Here is a 19066-nt window from a genome sequence, read left to right as displayed (position 1 = left end):
CACCTAATGGGAAGGAAGGACTCACTGGAGAAGAGCCTAATGCCGGGAAAGATTGAGGGCAATAGAAGAAGGGGACGACAGAGAATGAGGTGGCTGGACGGAGTCACTGAAGCAGGAGGCGTGAGCTTAAAGGGATTCCAGAAGATGGTAGAGGACAGGAAGGCCTGGAGCAGACATGTCAAACACAAGGCCCGGGGGCCAGATCCAGCCCGTGAAGTGGTTTCATGTGGCCCGCGAAGCCATCCTGGCAACAGTGAGGGAACGGCCCCCACTGCCTTGGCCCTGGCCCAGAGACCCTCCTTCTGCCAGAGACCCTCAGATCTGTCCTACTCCTGCCCAGGCCCCCATAGGCACCCTTGATGCCAACGATGTGGAGCTGGCCACGCCCCCCCTGGCCACGCCCCCCCTTCCCCCCCCCCAGGGCAACCGCAATGCTGTTGCGGCCCTCAATGAAATTGAGTTTGACACCCCTGGCCTGGAGGAACATTGTCCATAGGGTCGCGATGGGTCAGACACGACTTCGCAGCTAACAACAACAACAACATGCCATGCTGGCTGGGGAATTCTGGGAGTTGAACTCCATCCCGTCTTAAAGTTGCCACCTTGTTCTGTGCTATAATCTGAAGTGGATTTCCAGATTTAGATGTTCTCCTGGATTTGTTTTGTTTTAAAACAGGGGTCTTCAGACTTGGCCCCTTTTATGACCTGTGGACTTCAACTCCCAGAATTCCTCAGCCAGGCATATGTTCTTCTGGAGGCAGGTTGTTCCACTGGGTAATTGTTCTCACTGTCAGGAAGTTTCTCCTTAGTTCCAGGTTGCTTCTCTCCTTGGTTAGTTTCAATCCGTTGCTTCTTCTCCGGCTTTCAGGGGCTTTGGAGAATAGCTTGAGTCCCTGAGATATTGGAAGACTGCTATCCTGTCCCCCCTTGTCCATGTTTTCCTGACACATTTTTTCTACAATTCAGGGCTGGTGCTCAGGAAAGCTTCTGTAGACCTTCAAGTGTACAGAGGTAGTCCTCACCTTACAACCATTCATTTAGTGACCATCTTAAGTTGCAACAGCACTGAAGGGAGTGACTTAGGAACAGTTTGCACACTTGCGACCGTTGCAGCATCCCCATGATCATGTGATCAAAATTCGGACGCTTGGCAGCTGATTCATATTTACGAGGGTTGCAGTGTCCACGGGGGCGTCATGTGATCCCCTTTTGTGACTTTCTGACAAGCAAAGTCCATGGGGAAACCGGATTCATTTAGCAACTGCATGATTCACTTACCGACTGCGGCAAACAAGGGGCACAACTCACTGAACAACTGTTTTGCTTAGCAAGGGAAATTTTGGGCCTTCATTGTGGTTGTAAGTCGAGGTCCAGGCTTGGGAGGCTGGTCAGTGACCCTCCGTTGACCTTGGGGAGTGAAAGTTGCAGATCGGAAGTTTCCTAGCGGAGAATAACAGTGGTTGACATATTCTGATTTAAATAGAAATGCCCTCCGTTTAAAATATGGTTCAATCCTCGGTCAAACTGTCCTTACTCTCTTTAATTGAATTAAGATGGGCAAATGAGTGATATATGCAGGCTGGAGAGAAAGGGAAACTGCTCCACAAATCTCCGTTATCCTTTCCTGGTTGGTGTAAAACGAATCAATTAGAGAGGCATGTCCGAGCACCTTTTACACAAACACACACACACACACACAAACAAAACTTTCCGGCTTTGAAGTTTAAACTAAAGAAGAATAAATCAATTTTTAACATGGTAGCTTTACTGGCTTCCCATTTTGCTTCGAGGAAGGAGATTGGCTGTGCAGCAGGAGTGATCTTTTGTTTTATTTTTATTTTTTTTACTGTGGTTTCGAAGATCTTGCCCGTTTCTCACAACCCGGTGCATCTCATTGATGCACAAAACGAAAGGAAGGCAGCAGTGAAAGTTCAATTTGGCACAGCACCAGCAATTTTTTTTTTTCTGAAAAAAAGTGTTGGTGGGAAAAGTCAGATCTCTTGTCTACTTTTTTGCAGAAGAGCAGGCAGAACCTGGGGCTGGCGCCAAGAGAGCAATCAGCCTAGAATCATTACGTTGTCACAGTCTAAATATAATCCCTTTGAATTCTGTTAACTCTTCTCTAGGCCAATTTAGTATTGATGGTTAGTTGACTAGATTCTCCTGTATAAATCACCATAACTGGAACTTAATGTGTGGTCTCAATTCTTCACAACTGACAAAGGAAGCAGGTTTATAAATGTAAATGCTGTCATAGTTCAAATATCTATCTATCTGTCTATCCATCTATCTATCTATCTATCTATCTATCTATCTATCTATCTATCTATCTTCTATCTATCTATATCTCTCTGTCTGTCTATGTATCTATCTATTGATATCTGTCAATCTATCTATCTATCTATCTATCTATCTATCTATCTATCTATCTATCTATCTGTATCTAGTTCAAATATCTGTCTGTCTGTCTGTCTGTCTGTCTGTCTGTCTATCTATCTATCTATCATCTATCTATATCTCTATCTCTCTGTCTATCTATCTATCTATCTATCTATCTATCTATCATCTATCTATCTATCATCTATCTATCTATCAATCTATCTATCTATCTATCTATCTATCTATCTATCTATCTATCTATCTATCTATCTCTATCTCTCTGTCTGTCTGTCTATCTATCTATCATCTATCTATCTATCTATCTATCTATCTATCTATCTATCTATCTATCTATCTATCTATCTCTATCTGTATCTAGCTAGCTGCAACAGTCGTGTGAAAAACGGCCATAAGTCATTTTTTTCAGTGTCGTTGTAACGATTGCTGAATGAACAGTTGTAAATCGAGGACGACCTTTTTGGCACCTGACATGGTAGGTCCAGATCTGGTTCAAAGGATCATCTTTGAAGATGGAATAGAGGCCTTTCTTCAATTACTCACCAATCACAACGGGTACCGTGTGATGGAATTGTGACATTTTGAACGGTCCTTACTGCTCTCTGTGCTTGGTGGTTTTCTTGCAGACATTTCATGACCCAACTAGGTAACATCATCAGGGCTAGAAGGGAATGGGGTTTGTGGAGAGGAGGAGAAGGAGGAGTGTGGTGTCCTTGGTGCTCTCTGAGCTTGTTTTTTTTTCCTGCAGATGTTTCATGACCCAACTAGGTAACATCATGACAGCTAGAAGTGACTGGGATTTTAGGGGGAGGAGGAGGAGGACTGTGGGGTCCTTGGTGCTCTCTGAGCTTGGTGGTTTTCTTGCAGACGTTTCACGACCCAACTAGGTAACATCATCAGTACTAGCCCTGACATCTCAGGCACCAGTTGCCAAGAATCTGAATATTGATCCCAAAATGGGGATGCTGCAATGGTTTGTAAGTGTGAAAAAGAGTCATAAGCCCCCTTTTTTAAGTGCGACCGTAACTCTGAACGGTCACTAAACCGAACTGTCGTGACTCAAGGACTACTTATATATAACCTCCATCAGGATCTAGGAAGTCTGACCCGATGCAGGCAGCTTTCATTATGAGGCCTGCATTATGGAGTCCTTAGATAAACGCCATCCCTGTGCGGAACGTGCCTCTTGCCAAGGTTGACTTGAATCCCAAGCCATGTGTGTGTGCAAAACACACAGCCCGTAAACGGTTTAGGTGACAAATCTGTCACATTTGTCCTGCACTTTGAGAGATTGGAAGAGGGGGAGGGTGTGGGGGAAAAACCGAGCGTCCAAATCCTCTCTTGTAATTGTGTGACAAATCCGATTCGTGGATTGTAACGGAAAGCCCTACATAAATGGTGCGGGCCATTAATTTCATCACCCGTAGTCTTGTGGGCCTGCCAGATGGCTTGGCGAAAACTGCCTCGTTCTTCGTTGTCGCAAACACAACGAAGTGTCTGGGGAAGAGAAATAAAAAAAAGAAGATTGGAGAGCAATTTCACAGCTTTGGGGTTGTTGTTTTTTTCGTTTTTTTCATTTTTTTCATTAGTTAATCTGCCCTCAAGAGGCTCCAAGGATTCCATCGTTTTAAGTCACCCGGTATTTGTGAAAATTCCTGGCACATCGTGCGAAAAGCTGATTTGCCGAGGTGGACCTTAAGATGGGACAGTGGTTAAAGTTGGGGGAAATGGGGAAACGTCAGCCCGGCATTTATCTATTTATTTAATTATTTGTTTGTTTGTTAGTTTGTGTGTGTGTGTGTTTGTGTTTAGAGTGTCAAGGAGAATTAGGAAACAGATGAGTCTGTGTCTAGTGATTATTTGTGTTTTTTTAATTTTATATATAGATCACACAAAATATTAGTACCGCTTTATAAAGCCCTAGTAAGACCACACTTGGAATACTGCAGCCAATTTTGGTCACCTTATCACATAAAAGATGTTGAGAGTTTGGAAAAAGTTCAGAGAAGAGCAACTAAGATGATCCAAGGCCTGGAGACTAAAACGTACGAAGAACGGCTGCAGGACTTGGGTTTGGCTAGTCTAGAGAAAAGAAGAAATAGGGGGGACATGATAGCAGTCTTCCAGTATTTGAGGGGCTGCCACAAAGAAGAGGGGGGTCACTTTATTCTCCAAAGCACCAGAGGGAAGGACAAGAAACAATGGTTGGAAAATGATCAAAGAGAGAAGCAATCTGGAATTAAGGAGAAACTTCCTGACAGTGAGGACAATCAACCAGTGCAACAGCTTGCCTTCAGAAATCGTGGGCGCTCCATCACTGGAGGTTTTTAAGAAGAGACTGGACAATCACCTGTCTGAGATGGTGTAGGTTCTCCTGCTTGAGCAGGGGGCTGGACTAGAAGACCTCCAAGGTCCCTTCCACCTCTATTCTATTCTATATTGATAACTGTAAGCTGCTCAGGGTCATGGGTGATAGGAGAGTGTATATGCTGAAATAATAAATACAGGTAGTCTTCAGCTTATGACTCAAATGAAACCATTCATTGAGTTACAAAGTGAAAAAAGTGACTTATGACCATTATTCACACTCAACAACCGTTGCTGCATTCCCCTGGTCACGTGATCAAAATTCAGGCACTTGGCATGTGTTTATGACGGTTGCGCTGTCCTGGGGGGGGTTTCCCTTGATCCCCTTTTGCGACTTTCTGACAAGCAAAGTCAATGGGAGAAGCCAGACTCACTTAACAACCGTGTGACTAATTCAGCCACTGAGGTGATTCACTTAATTACCGTGTGACTAACAGCCACTGAGATGATTCTCTTAACGACCGTGTGACTAACTCAGCCACTGAGGTGATTCCCTTAATGACCGTGTGACTAACTCAGCTACTGATTCCCTTAATGACCGTGTGACTAACTCAGCCACTGAGGTGATTCCCTTAACGACCGTGTGACTAACTCAGCCACTGAGGTGATTCCCTTAACGACTGTGTGACTAACTCAACCACTGAGGTGATTCCCTTAATGACTGTGTGACTAACTCAGTCACTGAGGCGATTCCCTTAATGACCGTGTGACTAACTCAGTCACTGAGGTGATTCCCTTAACAACCATGTCAAGGAAGGTTGTAAAATGGCACACAATTCACTTACAAAGTCTCATTTAGCAACAGAAATTTGGGACTCAGTTACGGTCGTCAGTCAAGGACTACCTGTAAATACAGCAATAAATTCTAATGGATATTTTTGGCAATGATATGTCATGTTCAGATGCCTTTACAATGTACCCACATCTTGTTTTCTTTTTTCCCCTTTTTCCCCCCTCTTCTCTTGTTTCGTCTTTTTTTCTTTCGGTTTTTTTTTCTTTTCTTCTTTTTCTTTATATCTTCACCGTTTGCAGATCAGGCCTTCGCTGTCTGTCAGCTCTCCAGCCTTTACTGTCTCTCTCAGCTTCAGTTCTCCTCAGCAGAGAAACAATGGGAATTGTAGTTCCGCCGTACTTTAAAAAAGGCCACAGCCCACCCATCCCGCCCCTCAGATGGGTCCAGGAAGCTTAGATTTGTGAGAACAGTGTGGCTTTCTTTCACAAGACGACGGAAAACCCACCCTGAATGCGCCAGTGTACAAAATGCCTTGAATGGAGTCAGATGTAACCCCTGAATTGACGCGAAACCGGTGACGGACAGCTTATTTATTTATTTATTCCCACCACGCATCGTTGCCTGAAGCAGATCATAAATAATAGTATAATAAATACAACGTATGCAATACATATCAGTACAAAAGAAGACACAGGGAGTCCTCGACTCACGACGGTTTGTTGTTTTACTGACTGTTCGAAGTTTACAGAGGCACTGAAAGAAGGGATTCGTGACAGGTTTTTTTTCCCACACTTGCAGTCACGTGATTAAAATTCAGATGCTTGACAACTGACTTGTACTTATGACGGTTGCTGCGCTTGCTGGGATCATGTGATCTCCTTTTGCGACTTCATGACAAGCTGGGTCAATGGGAAGCCAGGCTCGCTTAACCACCATTTAGTAACTTGACTGCAGAGATTCACTTAGCAACTATGGCAAGGAAGGTGATAAAACGGGGCAAAACTCACTTAACAAATGTCTGACTTAGCAACAAAAATGTTGGGCTCCGTTGGGATCCTATGTCACTTTTTTCAGCGCTGTTGTAACTCCGAACGGTCAAATAAATGAACTATTGTAAGTCAAGGACTATCTGTGTTAAGCCTGTTTTCTACCTTGAGTTACTTATAAATAATAATAAAGTTGGAATAAAAACCTAATAAAGAATAGAATAGAAACAGAACAGAACAGAACAATACAGAACAGAATAGAATGTCGGAGTTGGAAGGGACCTTGGAGATCTTTTAGTCCAACCCTCTCCTCAGGCGGGAAATGCCATTGATGTGATGTTGCCAAAGCGTTAAACTGGATTCCATCTTCTCCCCAACTCTATGGTTAAAGCAATTAGCAACGCAACGTTGTCTTCCTCCTCTCTTGCTTCCATGTTGGTATTCCCTGGTAAAGGGACAGGAATTAATGGGCAGGCAAAATCCAATCCCTGCCTAATCTTACCTATCTCCTGAAAAGTGTCCCTGCAGGAGAAGGCCGATGGAGATTCTGAGTCATCCAGGTCAGGGTTGTCCCAAAGATGCTTTTTCATAGAGGCAACCGGACATTTCGCTTCTCAGCCAAGAAGCTTCTTCAGAGCTGAAGGAGCTTCTTGGATGAGAAGCGAAACATCTTCAAAGAAAAAGCAAGAAAGTCCAGTTGCCTCTTGAAGAAGCAGCTTTGGGACCCTGTAGGACAGGGGTCCCCAAGATTGGCCACTTTATGACTGGTGGACTTCAACTCCCAGAATTCTAATTCTGGGAGTTGAAGTCCATCAGTCATAAAGTGGCCAAGCTTGGGGACCCCTGTTGTAGGAGAAGGACAGGCAGAGCCTGAGGGAATCAGGCATCAAGAGAGGAATCAGCCTGGAATCGTTACGTTCCCACAGGCAATCAAAGTCCAAGCCCTCTTAACTAGCTCCGATTTAGTGCTGACCAATGAGTACAGGTTGCCCTTGACTTCCAACAGTTCGTTTAGTGTCCGTCCGAAGTTACAACAGCCCTGGGGAAAAAGCGACTTGCGACCATTTTTCACACTTACAACCAATTGCAGCCTCTCCATGGTCATGTGATCAAAATCGGCATGTTTGGCAACTGGCATGTATTTGTGACGGTTGTAGGGTCCCGGGGATCACTTGATTCCCAACCGGGAAGCCAGATTCACTTTAACAACCGTGTTGCTAACTTGACAACTGCCGTGATTCGCTTAGCGACCGTGGTTGAGAAAAGTTGTAAAACATGGCGAAATGCACTTCACAGCGGTCTTGCTTAGCCACAGAAATGTTTGGGCTCAATTGAGGTGGTAAGTAGGGAACTACCTGTAGTTTCTTGTGTGTAGGCATGAGCAATAAATCAGCTTAACTGGAACTTTACCCGTGTGGTCCTGGATTCTTCGCGCCGGATGGTTACCCTTTTGTAATCGCTTGACTTCGCCGTAGCCAGTTTGCCAAATCCTTCCATTTCACGTAGGGCCTTACCAGTGGTGGGATTCAAATATGCGAACAACCGGTTCTCTGCGTGGATGCTGCTTCCGGAAGTCCATTCTGGGCCTGGGCAACAACAAAAAAACTAGCTACCGGTTTTGCCGTAGTGGCGCGAACCGGCTGAATCCCACCGCTGGGTCTTACTGTTGGTGAACTTCGACCGGCGGCGCCAGACTCCCCTTACGTTAACCCGCATGGCTAATTTCAACCTTTTACTCCACTGCTTCACGTTTTAATGTTCTTAAGCCTTTTCATCATTTCGTACGTTTACTTGTGGCATTGTAAACCGCCCAGAGTCGCTAGATACTACGAAGGGGACAGCTTATAAATTAAAAAAAAAAATAAAATAAAAGGAAGGAATAAATTGAAAGGAAGGAACGATTTGTGCGTTTCCTTTGCGGCCACCGTCGCTTCGTTCGGTGCAGCCTGCCGCCCCCTTGAAGCATTAACCATATATTGATTTTTAATTAAATCTGTACCCAGGGAATAAAAGTGCATGCAGAATGCAAGTGCCAGGCTGGGTTATGATCAAACCGGCCTGTCACGTTGCTGGGAGCTGTTAAGCACTTCAGTTCATTGTGTCTGAACCTCACCCTTAAGTGCCATTTGTCCTTTAGGCAGTTGGATGAAAAGCACCAGTGACAATAGCTTTACCGCAACTCCTACATTTGTATACCGAGATAGGAGAAAAAGCTCACGTTGTTGGCCATACATTAAGGAAAGCCCAGTGCATAATGCAGCGGCCTTCTTGAGTAACCCATAGCTGTATTGAGTTGTGAAATTCAGACCTTAAAAAAGTAAGAGGGGAAGAAAATGGACTCTTTTTTGAGCTGTGGTGTGGGAGAAGACACCTGCGTATTTTTTGGACAATAAAGGTGACGGATCAGCTGAAACATCTCCATTGTAGAATTCTTTATTTATGTTTTAAATTTCATTTATTCATCAGATTTAGGGACTGCCCGTCTCTAAATGATTCCATTGTTCTATTTTTTAAAAAAAAAATCCCCCCAAATCAAACCAGTTGTGCAGTCCAAACAACCCACATTTTCCCCCCTGTTGACCCAGTACTCATCCAGCAGATTTAAATCCCCTTCAAGGAAGGGATGGTTGCCTCTTTTAAAAACATTGGTCTTTCCAAAGATTGGGGAGGGGAAATGCACATTAAAAGGGTCTCCTCAGTTAAAAGTTGCTTCTTTCCATTATTACCATTATGTGCTCCCCAACAACTAATTTGTTAAAGCTGATTGGGAGTCTGATTAAGCTTATTGATCAGCACGCCCCTTAATAAGTGAGTGTAAGTATCAGTAATGGGGGCAGGGGTTGTGCTTTAATTATATTTCAATTTGGTTCCTTCACAGCACAAAATTGCTAGAACAAGCAACAAGCATTATGAAAAAAAACACTTGAAATAAAATATCTGTCAGTAAAACAACTCGGGTGCATGAATGGTTGCACTCAACCACGACTTACTTCCGGGAAAACATGCAAATGATTTGGATAACCATCCGTGGCGATTATATGGCAGCGGAGTGATGTTGACTATCGAGCACCTTCTCCGTGGTGGCTCCATCCCTGTGGAAATAAGATTCGAAATAAGATGCTATGGGTCCTCTCCATGAAGGCGTCAAAAGTAATCAAAAAACAGATCTGTGAATATCTAGTAACAAATGAAGTTATAACTACTAGCCAACGCAGGTTTGTTAAAAACAGATCGTGCCAAACTAATCTTATTTCGTTCTTTGACCAAGTGTCTAAATTACTAGACCAGCGAAATGTTGGACATAGTATACTTAGACTTCAGCAAGGGGTTCGACAAAGCAAGCCACAACCTACCTCTTGGTAAGCTAGAAAAATGTGGATTAGACAGCATCACCAGTAGATGGATTTGTAACTGACTGGCAAACCGTACTCGGTGAGTAGGCCCTACTGGTACTACATCTGCATGGAGGGAAGTAAGCAGTGGGATACCACAAGACTCCGTCTTCAATATCTTTATAAATGACTTAGATGTGGGAATAGAACTCATCCAATTTGCAGAGGACAGTAAGTTGGCAGGAATAGCCAACACCCCCAAAAGACAAGCTCAGAATCCAAAAAGATCTTGAGAGACTTGAACAATGGGCCCTATCCAGCCACATGAAATTTAATGTGGAGAAAAGCAAGGTTTTACACGTAGGCAGGAAAAACCAAAGGTACAAGTACAGATTAGGCGAAACCTGGCTCAAAAACAGTAACGGTGAGAGGGACCTTGGAGTCCTAGTCGACGATCACTTAAACATGAGCCAGCAATGTGCGGCAGCAACCAAAACAGCTAATACAATCCTGGGTTGTATAAACAGAGACATAGAATCAAAACCATGTGAAGTATTAGTACCACTTTATAAATCCGTAGTAAGGCCACAGTTGGAACACTGCATCTAGTTTGGGACACCACATTACAAAAAAGATATTAAGACTTTGGGGGGGGGAGTGCAAAGAAGAGCAACTAAGATGATTAAGGGCCTGTAGACTAAAACATATGAAGAATGGTTGCAGGAAATGGGTATGGCAGTCTAGAGAAAAGGATTAGGGGAGACATGATAGCAATATTCCGGTATTTGAGGGGCTGCCACAAAGAAGAGGAGACCAAATTATTCTCCAAAACACCAGAAGGCAGGACAAGAAACAATGGTTGGAAACTACTCAAGGAGAGAAGCATCCTGGAACTAAGGAGAAACTTCCTGACAGTGAGGACAATTAACCAGTGGAACAGCTTGCCTTCAAACGTTGTGGGTGCTGCATCACTGGAGGTTTTTAAGAAGAGACTGGGCAGTCACTTGTCTGAAATGGTATAGGGTCTCCTGCTTGGGCAGGGGGTTGGACTAGAAGACCTCTAAGGTCCCTTCCAGCTGTATTCTGATCGATGATTGACGGTGGGACCAGGAAAAAGGACCTTCTCCATGGTGGCTCCCTCCCTTATTTCTGTGGAAATAAGATTGGAATAAGATTGGAAATAACATGTTATGGGGTCCTCTCCTTTAAGAAAATTCTGTCAACGCTGCTAACATCGGATGTTCTTGCTTTGACAACAGATGGAAATGTAGCCATCTTTTCTCTTGTCGCTTTTAGAGTTCGTTGATGCTGGGAGGAGGAATGTGGATGAGAGTCCAGCTAGTCATAGCAATAATAACTCAGCCGTGGGAACCCAAGGTCATTGGGCCCAGAGCTGATAGAGTTTTGGCAGGCTGGAGAGCTGGGGAGAAAGCCCTTGCTTCAAGCTAATTAGGGAATGTGATTTATGACTGTTAATTGGAGGAGGGAATTGCGCTTTGTTACTTTGTATCCAGGGGAGGGGAATTCAGTTTCTGGTTTCAACTATGTAGTGCCGATACTTCGTTTCTCCAATAAAAAGATCATTTAAGGAAAACAATGCCTCGAAGTTCTTTTGAAGAGATTCATCTGTCGGAACCATGACATTAAGCCAAAAACTCCGCTTTGGACTCGGGTGACGTGGAAGTACCTTGTCCGCAGCCCGTAGTCAATCAGTGGAGAAATTGGTGGAGAGATTTGAAGAGCTAGGAATGAGAAATGGAAAACAACAACACACACACACTCTTCGTTCCCCAGACGCGAGCCTTCATGATGACCGGTGAGGCAGCCACCAACTCGTGCCAAGGGGATTGCTCCTTCTCTGTGAAACGTCATCCCTCTGGAAGTAAGATTGGAAATAAGGTGTTATGGGTCCTCTTCCTTAAGAACTTCCATCATGTGGGACCAGGAAGAATCACCTTCCCTGCAGAGAGAAGATTGGCCCCCACTTCGATACTCTTTCAAAAGGCCCTGGAGACTTGGTTTTGCCAATAGGCCCGGGCGCCTCAGTTTGGGATGGAGCCCATCAAGTAGTTGGTTTGATTGTTGTCACTGGGTGTGTGTGTGTGGGGGGTTATTGGGTCTTCTATTCCCAAATCTCTTTCTTCATTCAAATAAACGGCCGGGCTGATTTGCCCTTCGGGGGAACACCAGTCATATTTTGAAAGGGGTCCAGAACGGAGGAAAGGCTAACTCGAAGGACCACAGAGTCTCTTTATTTATCTTTTAAATCGATACGTCCAGCTCAGGATTTTTTGTGACATTCGCCCAGAGGGAAACCCCGCTCCCTTCGATCACACTGTGCGTCCATTGTCTTTAACTGTCAGGCTTGTAACACGTAAGACTGTTTGCATAGCGTGCTAACTTTGTCCGGGTCAGTTCCAGTCTGGAGCTGCTCAAAATGAAAAACATGCCCCAGTTGGGCTAAGAGCCGGGTCAACAGCTGGCAAAGGATATGGCAATCATTTATATAAATATGCTTTCTCGAGCCTGCACAAAAACATTTTTTTTATTATTTAAAAGGAGGGGGGAGAGGAAGAAAAAAAAAAAAACCTCAACCCAACAGCTGGGAAGGGTTGAAAGTAGCCTGAAGGCTAGTTAGTTCCCTTCCAGATGGAAAGGTTAGAATGAGGCTAGCCAGACTGCTCCATATAGACTTCCGCTTTGCATTAGAAATAAAAAGCCGGCCAGCGAGTCGAGAGGAAGCGAAGCTGCAAGGGTGTTTGCACTGTTTTTCACCTAACTTAATCAAATAAGCAGAGCGTTTCCGCAAGGGAAGCCTTGTCTTGATTGGGCATTCATGCTTGGCCTTCTTTGTGCGCGCTGCTCTCCAGGGCTGCGGCATTTTGCGACTCGCACAAAGGGGAATGCCATGTGCTTTGGCACCCGCCGGAGAATCTGCCTGCAGCAGGATCCAGAAGAGAGTGCCACGACTCCTACTGCCGTTGAATTTCAATGCCGCAGGACTTCATCGCAACATTTGCTCAAGCCCCTCCGAGGTATGGAGAAGGATCTTTCTCATGAAAACCCGGTTAAATATAACTGTTCTCTCCCCCCCTCCTACACCCAGGTTCCTTTGGTAACATGCAATGTGAGAAGTAATGAAAGACGAAACGCAGGGTAAGGGACTGTATCGGCTGCGACGTAGGCAGTGGTGGGATTCAGCTGGTTCGCACTGGTTCAGTAGAACCGATAGGTAAATTTTGCTGCGTTCGGAGAACCGGCTGGCTTCCAGAAGTCCAGTCTAGGCCTTGACGGCCTGGAGGAGAACGGCCCTCTAGAAGTGTGTGGATGCCACTTCTGGAAGTCTGTTCTAGGCCTCGGATGCCTAGAGGAGGCCTCCCAGGCCTAGAACGGCCCAACAGAAGTGTGTGGATTCCACTTCCGGAAGTCCGTTCTAGGCTGTGGAGGCCTGGAGGAGGCCTCCCAGGCCTAGAACAGCCCAATGGAAGTGCGTGGATGCCACTTCCAGAAGTCTGTTCTAGGCCTCGGAGGCCCAGGTCTGCATCAAATAAGAGAACCGGTTGTTGAGGTATTTTAATTTCACCACTGTACTTAGCAGAAACAGGCAGAAGATAACACCAGAGCAGAGCAAACACCAACAAGTAGTGAGAAGACACAATGAACACTTCTTAATTGTACAACATATGGACAGATTGAACCATAGATTCAACTGGGAAACTGTGAGCATCCTAGACCAAGCCAAATCCCAAAACGCAAGGGAATTCCTGGAAGCCTGGCACTCGGACAATTTGGCCATCAGCAGGTACATAGAGATAAATGATATCTACATACCATTAAAAAGAAGCCAAAAAGAAGAAGAAGAAGACGCTAAAACATCTCCTGGCCAGCAATCAAGTCATTTCTTCTAATCAGGATTTGCCTTTCTCCCTTCCAAGCACACCTTCCACAGAGAAAATGTTATTTTGATCTCTGCAGAGGATTTGCACAACAAATGGATAGACCAAATCATCGTTTCAACTAGGGAAACTATGCACATCCTAGACCACAGGTCTGCAACCCGCGGCTCCTTCAGTCGTCTCCTGCAGCTCCCAGTCCTCTGCCATGTGCAGTGCAAAAAAAAAAGTGGGACTAAAAAAGTTCAACCAATCAATTCAAATATGCAGGGTAGGTGAATATCTCGCCTTGGCTCCACTCTTCAGTCAAACCCTGTTCTGCGCATGCGCGCATGTATGCGCATGTGCACACATTTTTTGGCGGCTCCCAGTTTTTACTTTTGTGGGGGAACTGGTTCCGAGTGGCTCTTTCACTGTTTCAAGTTGCTGACCCCTGTCCTAGACCAAGCCAAGTCCAAAAATGCTGGCAAATATCTGGAAGTCTGGCACTCAGATACATCGGCCATCAACGGGCATACAGAGATCAACAACTTCTACACAACCATACAAAAGATGCAATCAAAAACCTGCAAAAGGAGATGAAAAGACCAAAATAGCTCTTCGCCAGCGGTCAACAACCAGATGAGTGGAGATTAACGCCAAGATTAACACTAGACCAGGGGTCCTCAAACTTGGCCCTTTTATGACTTGTGGACTTAAACTCCCAGAATTCCTCAGCCAGGCATGCTGGCTGAGGAATTCTGGGAGTTGAAGTCCACAAGTCATAAAAGGGCCAAGTTTGAGGACCCCTGCACTAGACCAACAATCAAGCAGCAAACAATACCCCAATTTCCCGACAGCAACAGCGCAAGCTACTTGTATATAAACAGATAGCAAACTCCACTCTTTTGTAGCACTGATAGTGCAGTGTTGATTTCTCTTTAGTTCTAGATTGGATCTCTTTTAATGAGCTCCACATATTGCTTTGTCACCTGGTCAAAGAATGCAATAAGATTTGTCTGGCATGATCTGTTTTTGACAAACCCATGTTGGCTTTTGGTAATGACTTTGTTTGCCTCTAGGCGTTCGCTGATTCGTTGCTTGATTATCTTTTCCAGAATCTTCCCAGGTATTGAGGTCAGCCTGATAGGTCTGTAGTTTCCTGGAACCATTTTTCCCCTTCTTTTTTGAAGATGGAAACTACATCAGCTCTTTTCCAGGCCTCTGGTAGTTCCCCAGTGCTCCAGGATCTTTGAAAAATATAGTTCAGTGGTTCTGAGATCACATCTGCCAGTTGCTTCAGAACCTTGGGATGTAATCCACCTGGTCCTGGTGATTTGATCTCGTCTAGGCTGGACAGGTGCTCACTTGCCATTTTCTTGCCTATCTTAACTTGAGTTTCTAATCTGTTTTTTACAATGCTGTTTTTGATAGGTTGGACTGTTTCTTCCCTTTGTGTAAAGACGGATGCAAAAAAGGAGTTAAATAGTTCTGCTTTCTCCCTGTTGCTTGCCACCTTCTTGCCACCTTCTCCCACTAATGGGCCAATCGTTTCCTTGACTTTTTCTTCTTGTTTTTTTACATGGCCTACCCTGCTATGGAGAACTGTCCTCTGTGACAGTTCTTCAAGTGTTGGAAGACGGCCATCTTGTCACCCCAAGCCTTCCCTTTGTTAGGCTAAACATGCCTAGTTCCCTTAACAGTTCGTCCTGACTGTTTAGCCTCCAGACCCCTTATCATTTTTGTAACCTCTTAACATCTTCAAGTTAGATATTAGAAGGAATTTCCTGATGGGAAGAACCATTAGCAGTGGGTCACCTCATGGAATATTCTGCTTTTCCGGAGGTTTTCAAACAGGGTCATCTCTCTGAAATGCTTTATCAGACTCTGGCACTCGTGCGGGCATTGAAAGCGAAGGCCTCAGAGGTCACCACCAACTCAGATGCTTTAATTCTCTGGTGAAGATCACCTTATTTAGGAACACACTTTAGTTCACCCATATCTCCTGAACTGATGGAACACCAAGTGGTTAATATTTCGCACTGACTCTGTCACCATCCTGATGTTGAGCTTGGTCAGTTCTCTTCATGAGCTTTGGAAGACAGATTGAGGAAGTAGCTGAAGGCAGGACCAGAAACATGCGCAGTCTTACTGTGCTCAGGTAACCCAGGAGTAATAAATGCAGTACACGGTGGTTTGTATTAAATGGCGGTTTATATTATACGCCATCTATAAATATACACTAGAAATAAGATACATACATGTGGTGAAACAGCAAACTCCAATACACAGCAATTTCAGCCGTCAAATGGGCGAGAGAGAAAGACTTCAGCAAAAAACATCCCTTTTATACTCTTAAAGGGATACACACACCTGCTGAGTCATTCCTATTATTGCATCACCAACATTACATTACATCTTTACATAAGCTGTTTAGCTGTTAAATCATTTAAACCTTGACAGGATGGAAACTAATCAAGGAGAGAAGCGACCTGGAATTAAGGAGAAACTTCCTGACATTGAGGACAATTAACCAGTGGAACAGCTGGCCACCAGAAGTTGTGGGTGCTCCATCGCTGGAGGTTTACAAGAAGAGATTGGACTAGCATTTGGCCGGAATGGCATAGGGTCTCTTGCTTGAGCAGGTGGTCTGGCTAGAAGACCTTCGTGGTCCCCTCCAACTCTGTTATTCTGTTAACCTTCCCATCTGGCTTCCAACAAGCCAAGTCAATGGGGGAAGCCATATAGAATTAACGACTGCCTGATTCACTTTAACAGCTGCAGTAATTCACTTAACAACGTTGGCAAAATAGGTTGTAAAATCGGGCATGGGACATTCAATAACCACCTTGCTTAGCAATGGAAATTCTTCTCTCCGTTGTACCCATAAGTCAAGGACTCCTGTCAAGGAGTCCAAGAGGTTTTCAGGAAGAGATTGGACAACCATCTGTCTGAAATAGTATAGGGTCCCCTGCTTGAGCTGGGGGTTGGACTAGAAGACCTCCAAGGTCCCTTCTAAACCCGGTTGTTCTGTGTTTTAAGTTAAACATTTTTGCCTATGGCTATGCTTATAGCCTGCCTCTCTGTTTCAAAAAACAACAACGACCTGTCCATGTTCCTTTAATTCAGTAATATTGGGCAATTAAAGAAAATGGGGTGGGAGGGTGGGAATGTGGATAGTCATAGCTGATTGGTCTTACAGTTAACTAGTGCAAATATTCTCTGGGGTGCAACCAACTAAAGCCGCATGGAATTACTTGCATGTATGCACAGCTTGCGTTTGAATCTCCTGTGAATTCATCCATGGTGCTGTGTGCCTCGTATCTCCTTCCTTCCTTCCTTCCTTCCTTCCTTCCTTCCTTCCTTCCTTCCTTCCTTCCTTCCTTCCTTCCTTCGCTCCCTTTCCTTTCCTTTCCTTTCCCTCCTTCCCTCCTTCCTTCCTTTCTTTTTCTTTTCCCTACCTTCTTCTCTCTCTCTCCTTCCCTCCCTCCCTCCTCCTTGCCTGCACTCCTTTCTTTCTTTCTTTCTTTCTTTCTTTCCTTCTTTCTTTCTCTTTCTTTCTTTCTTTCTTTCTTTCTTTCTTTCTTTCTTTCTTTCTTTCTTTCTTTCTTTCTTTCTTTCTTTCTTTCTTTCTTCTTCCCTGCCTCTCTCCTTCCCTGGAGTCTTTCTTTCTTGCTTGCTTGCTTGCTTTGCTTTTCCCTACCTTTCTCTCTCTCTCTCTGTCTCTCTCTTTCTTTCTTTCTTCTTCCCTCCCTCCCTCCTCCTTGCCTGGACTTCTTTCTTTTTCTTTCTTTCTTTCTTTCTTTCTTTCTTTCTTTCTTTCTTTCTTTCTTTCTTTCTTTTTCTTTCTTTCTTTCTTTCTTTCTTTCTTTCTTTCTTTCTTTCTTTCTTCCTTCCTTCCTTCCCTCCCTCCCTCCCTTCTTTCTTTCTTCCTTTCTTCTTTTCTTCCTTTCCTTTCTTTCTCATCACCAAAGGAGGAAATTTAAAACTACCTGAAGAACATCCTTCTACCTTATTCTGGGACCCTGAAGCCTTAACCTCTTGACCCCGGGGGTTAGGGGTCTAGTGCTTTCTTATCCTCCTTGATTCCTGGGTATCGGCCCACTTCCTCCTTCACATTAGTGCCTTGTTATATGCGGAAATTAGAAACACCATTGCGAGCCTATTGGAGGTCACGTTCTCCTTGTCAGATAAGACCTCATTTCACCCATTCAACCTCTTGCTGTAAATTGAAAGAGGGAAAGGAGAAAAAAAAACACTGTTAACTATTTGGACAGATCTAAAAAAAAAAAAAAAGTTCTGCTTTCAAAAAGTTGCACGCAATTAGTCCTTGACTGAACAGCCATTCATTGAACCATCGTTTGAAGTTACAACAGCGGCTGAAAAGAAATGACTTACGATCCTTTTTCACAGTTAACGACCCTTGCAGCAGCCCCCACGGACACCTGATCGGTTTTCCCGACCCTTGGCAACTTGACCCGTATTTATGACGGTCGCATAAATGACCTCCGGGGTGTGTGTCACGTGATTCCCCCTTCTGACGAGCAAAGTCAAACGGGGACAGCCAGATTCACTTAACCACCGCGTTCCTAACTCAACAGCCGCAGCGATTGATTCACTTAGCCATCGTAGCAAGAGAGGTTGTAAAGACGGGACAGCATTCACTTTAACGGCTGCCTCACTCTGCGGCAGAAATTTGGGGCTCAGTTAAAACACATTTTTTTTAAAATGGCCTGTGGGATCCCCAGCTTGGTCGAACTGCCCGTATTTTAGCCCTTGGCGCGTGTGAACCGGCGAGCGGAGGCAGAGAAGGCCGTCCCGGCCTATTGTAAAAGGCGTTTATGTCCACTCCCAGCTGGAGTTTTGGCAAAGCGTGGTTCCTGCTGTTAAACACGGTGACCTTGTTGTCTGTGATTTACTGACTGATTCTCAAACACTTCCTCACTCGGTGAGGCTTAATAGACTCTCCTTAACATGTTGGCAAGCGTCTCTTTAAAAAAATTCTTGCCATTCGAAAATGTCTCTCCTCTTCTGGATTTTTATTTTTTAAACTCAACACATTTTTTGCGGGGGCGGGGGGGCGGGGAGATTTGTTTGGGGAAACAAATATTGGGAGTAGGAGATATCCCAACACATCCCAGCTCTTTTGCTAAAAATAAAGCCCGGGTCGTGTGAACCAGTGCCAAAATATGGGGACTCACGTTCTTTTGAAGGACCTTCATGTTTGCTAGTTGATATATATATATATTTTCCCATAGTATTCCCGGGCTGGTTTTTATTTTTGTTCTCTTTCCTTCTCTTTCTTTCTCACTGTTTTCTTCCCACATTGGCGTCTCTGTATTAGAATGTGAAAAACAGGAAGCTGGGTTTACAAAAAAG

At 44.5% G+C, this 19066-nt stretch overlaps 1 protein-coding gene and 1 long non-coding RNA gene across 2 annotated transcripts in view; one reads left to right on the top strand and one right to left on the bottom strand.

The window, feature by feature from the left end:
* BCAS3 (BCAS3 microtubule associated cell migration factor) overlaps nucleotides 1–6406 on the top strand; it is a 467769-nt gene extending 461363 nt beyond the window's left edge. Inside the window, exon 24 of the mRNA XM_083379706.1 lies at nucleotides 5797–6406. Coding sequence (XP_083235832.1) covers nucleotides 5797–5885 — 89 coding nt within the window. The 3' untranslated portion in view covers nucleotides 5886–6406. The remainder of the gene's footprint in view (nucleotides 1–5796) is intronic.
* The window catches only part of LOC310632894, a 38639-nt gene extending 19901 nt beyond the window's left edge, over nucleotides 1–18738 (bottom strand). The window contains exon 1 of the long non-coding RNA XR_014490935.1: nucleotides 17462–18738. This is a non-coding gene — a long non-coding RNA (uncharacterized lncRNA). The remainder of the gene's footprint in view (nucleotides 1–17461) is intronic.
* Between the last annotated feature and the right edge of the window lie 328 nt (nucleotides 18739–19066).

Source organism: Vipera ursinii, assembly GCF_947247035.1.
Source record: "Vipera ursinii genome assembly, chromosome: 1".
Lineage (NCBI taxonomy): Eukaryota > Metazoa > Chordata > Lepidosauria > Squamata > Viperidae > Vipera > Vipera ursinii.
This window is presented reverse-complemented; position numbering and strand designations above follow the sequence as displayed.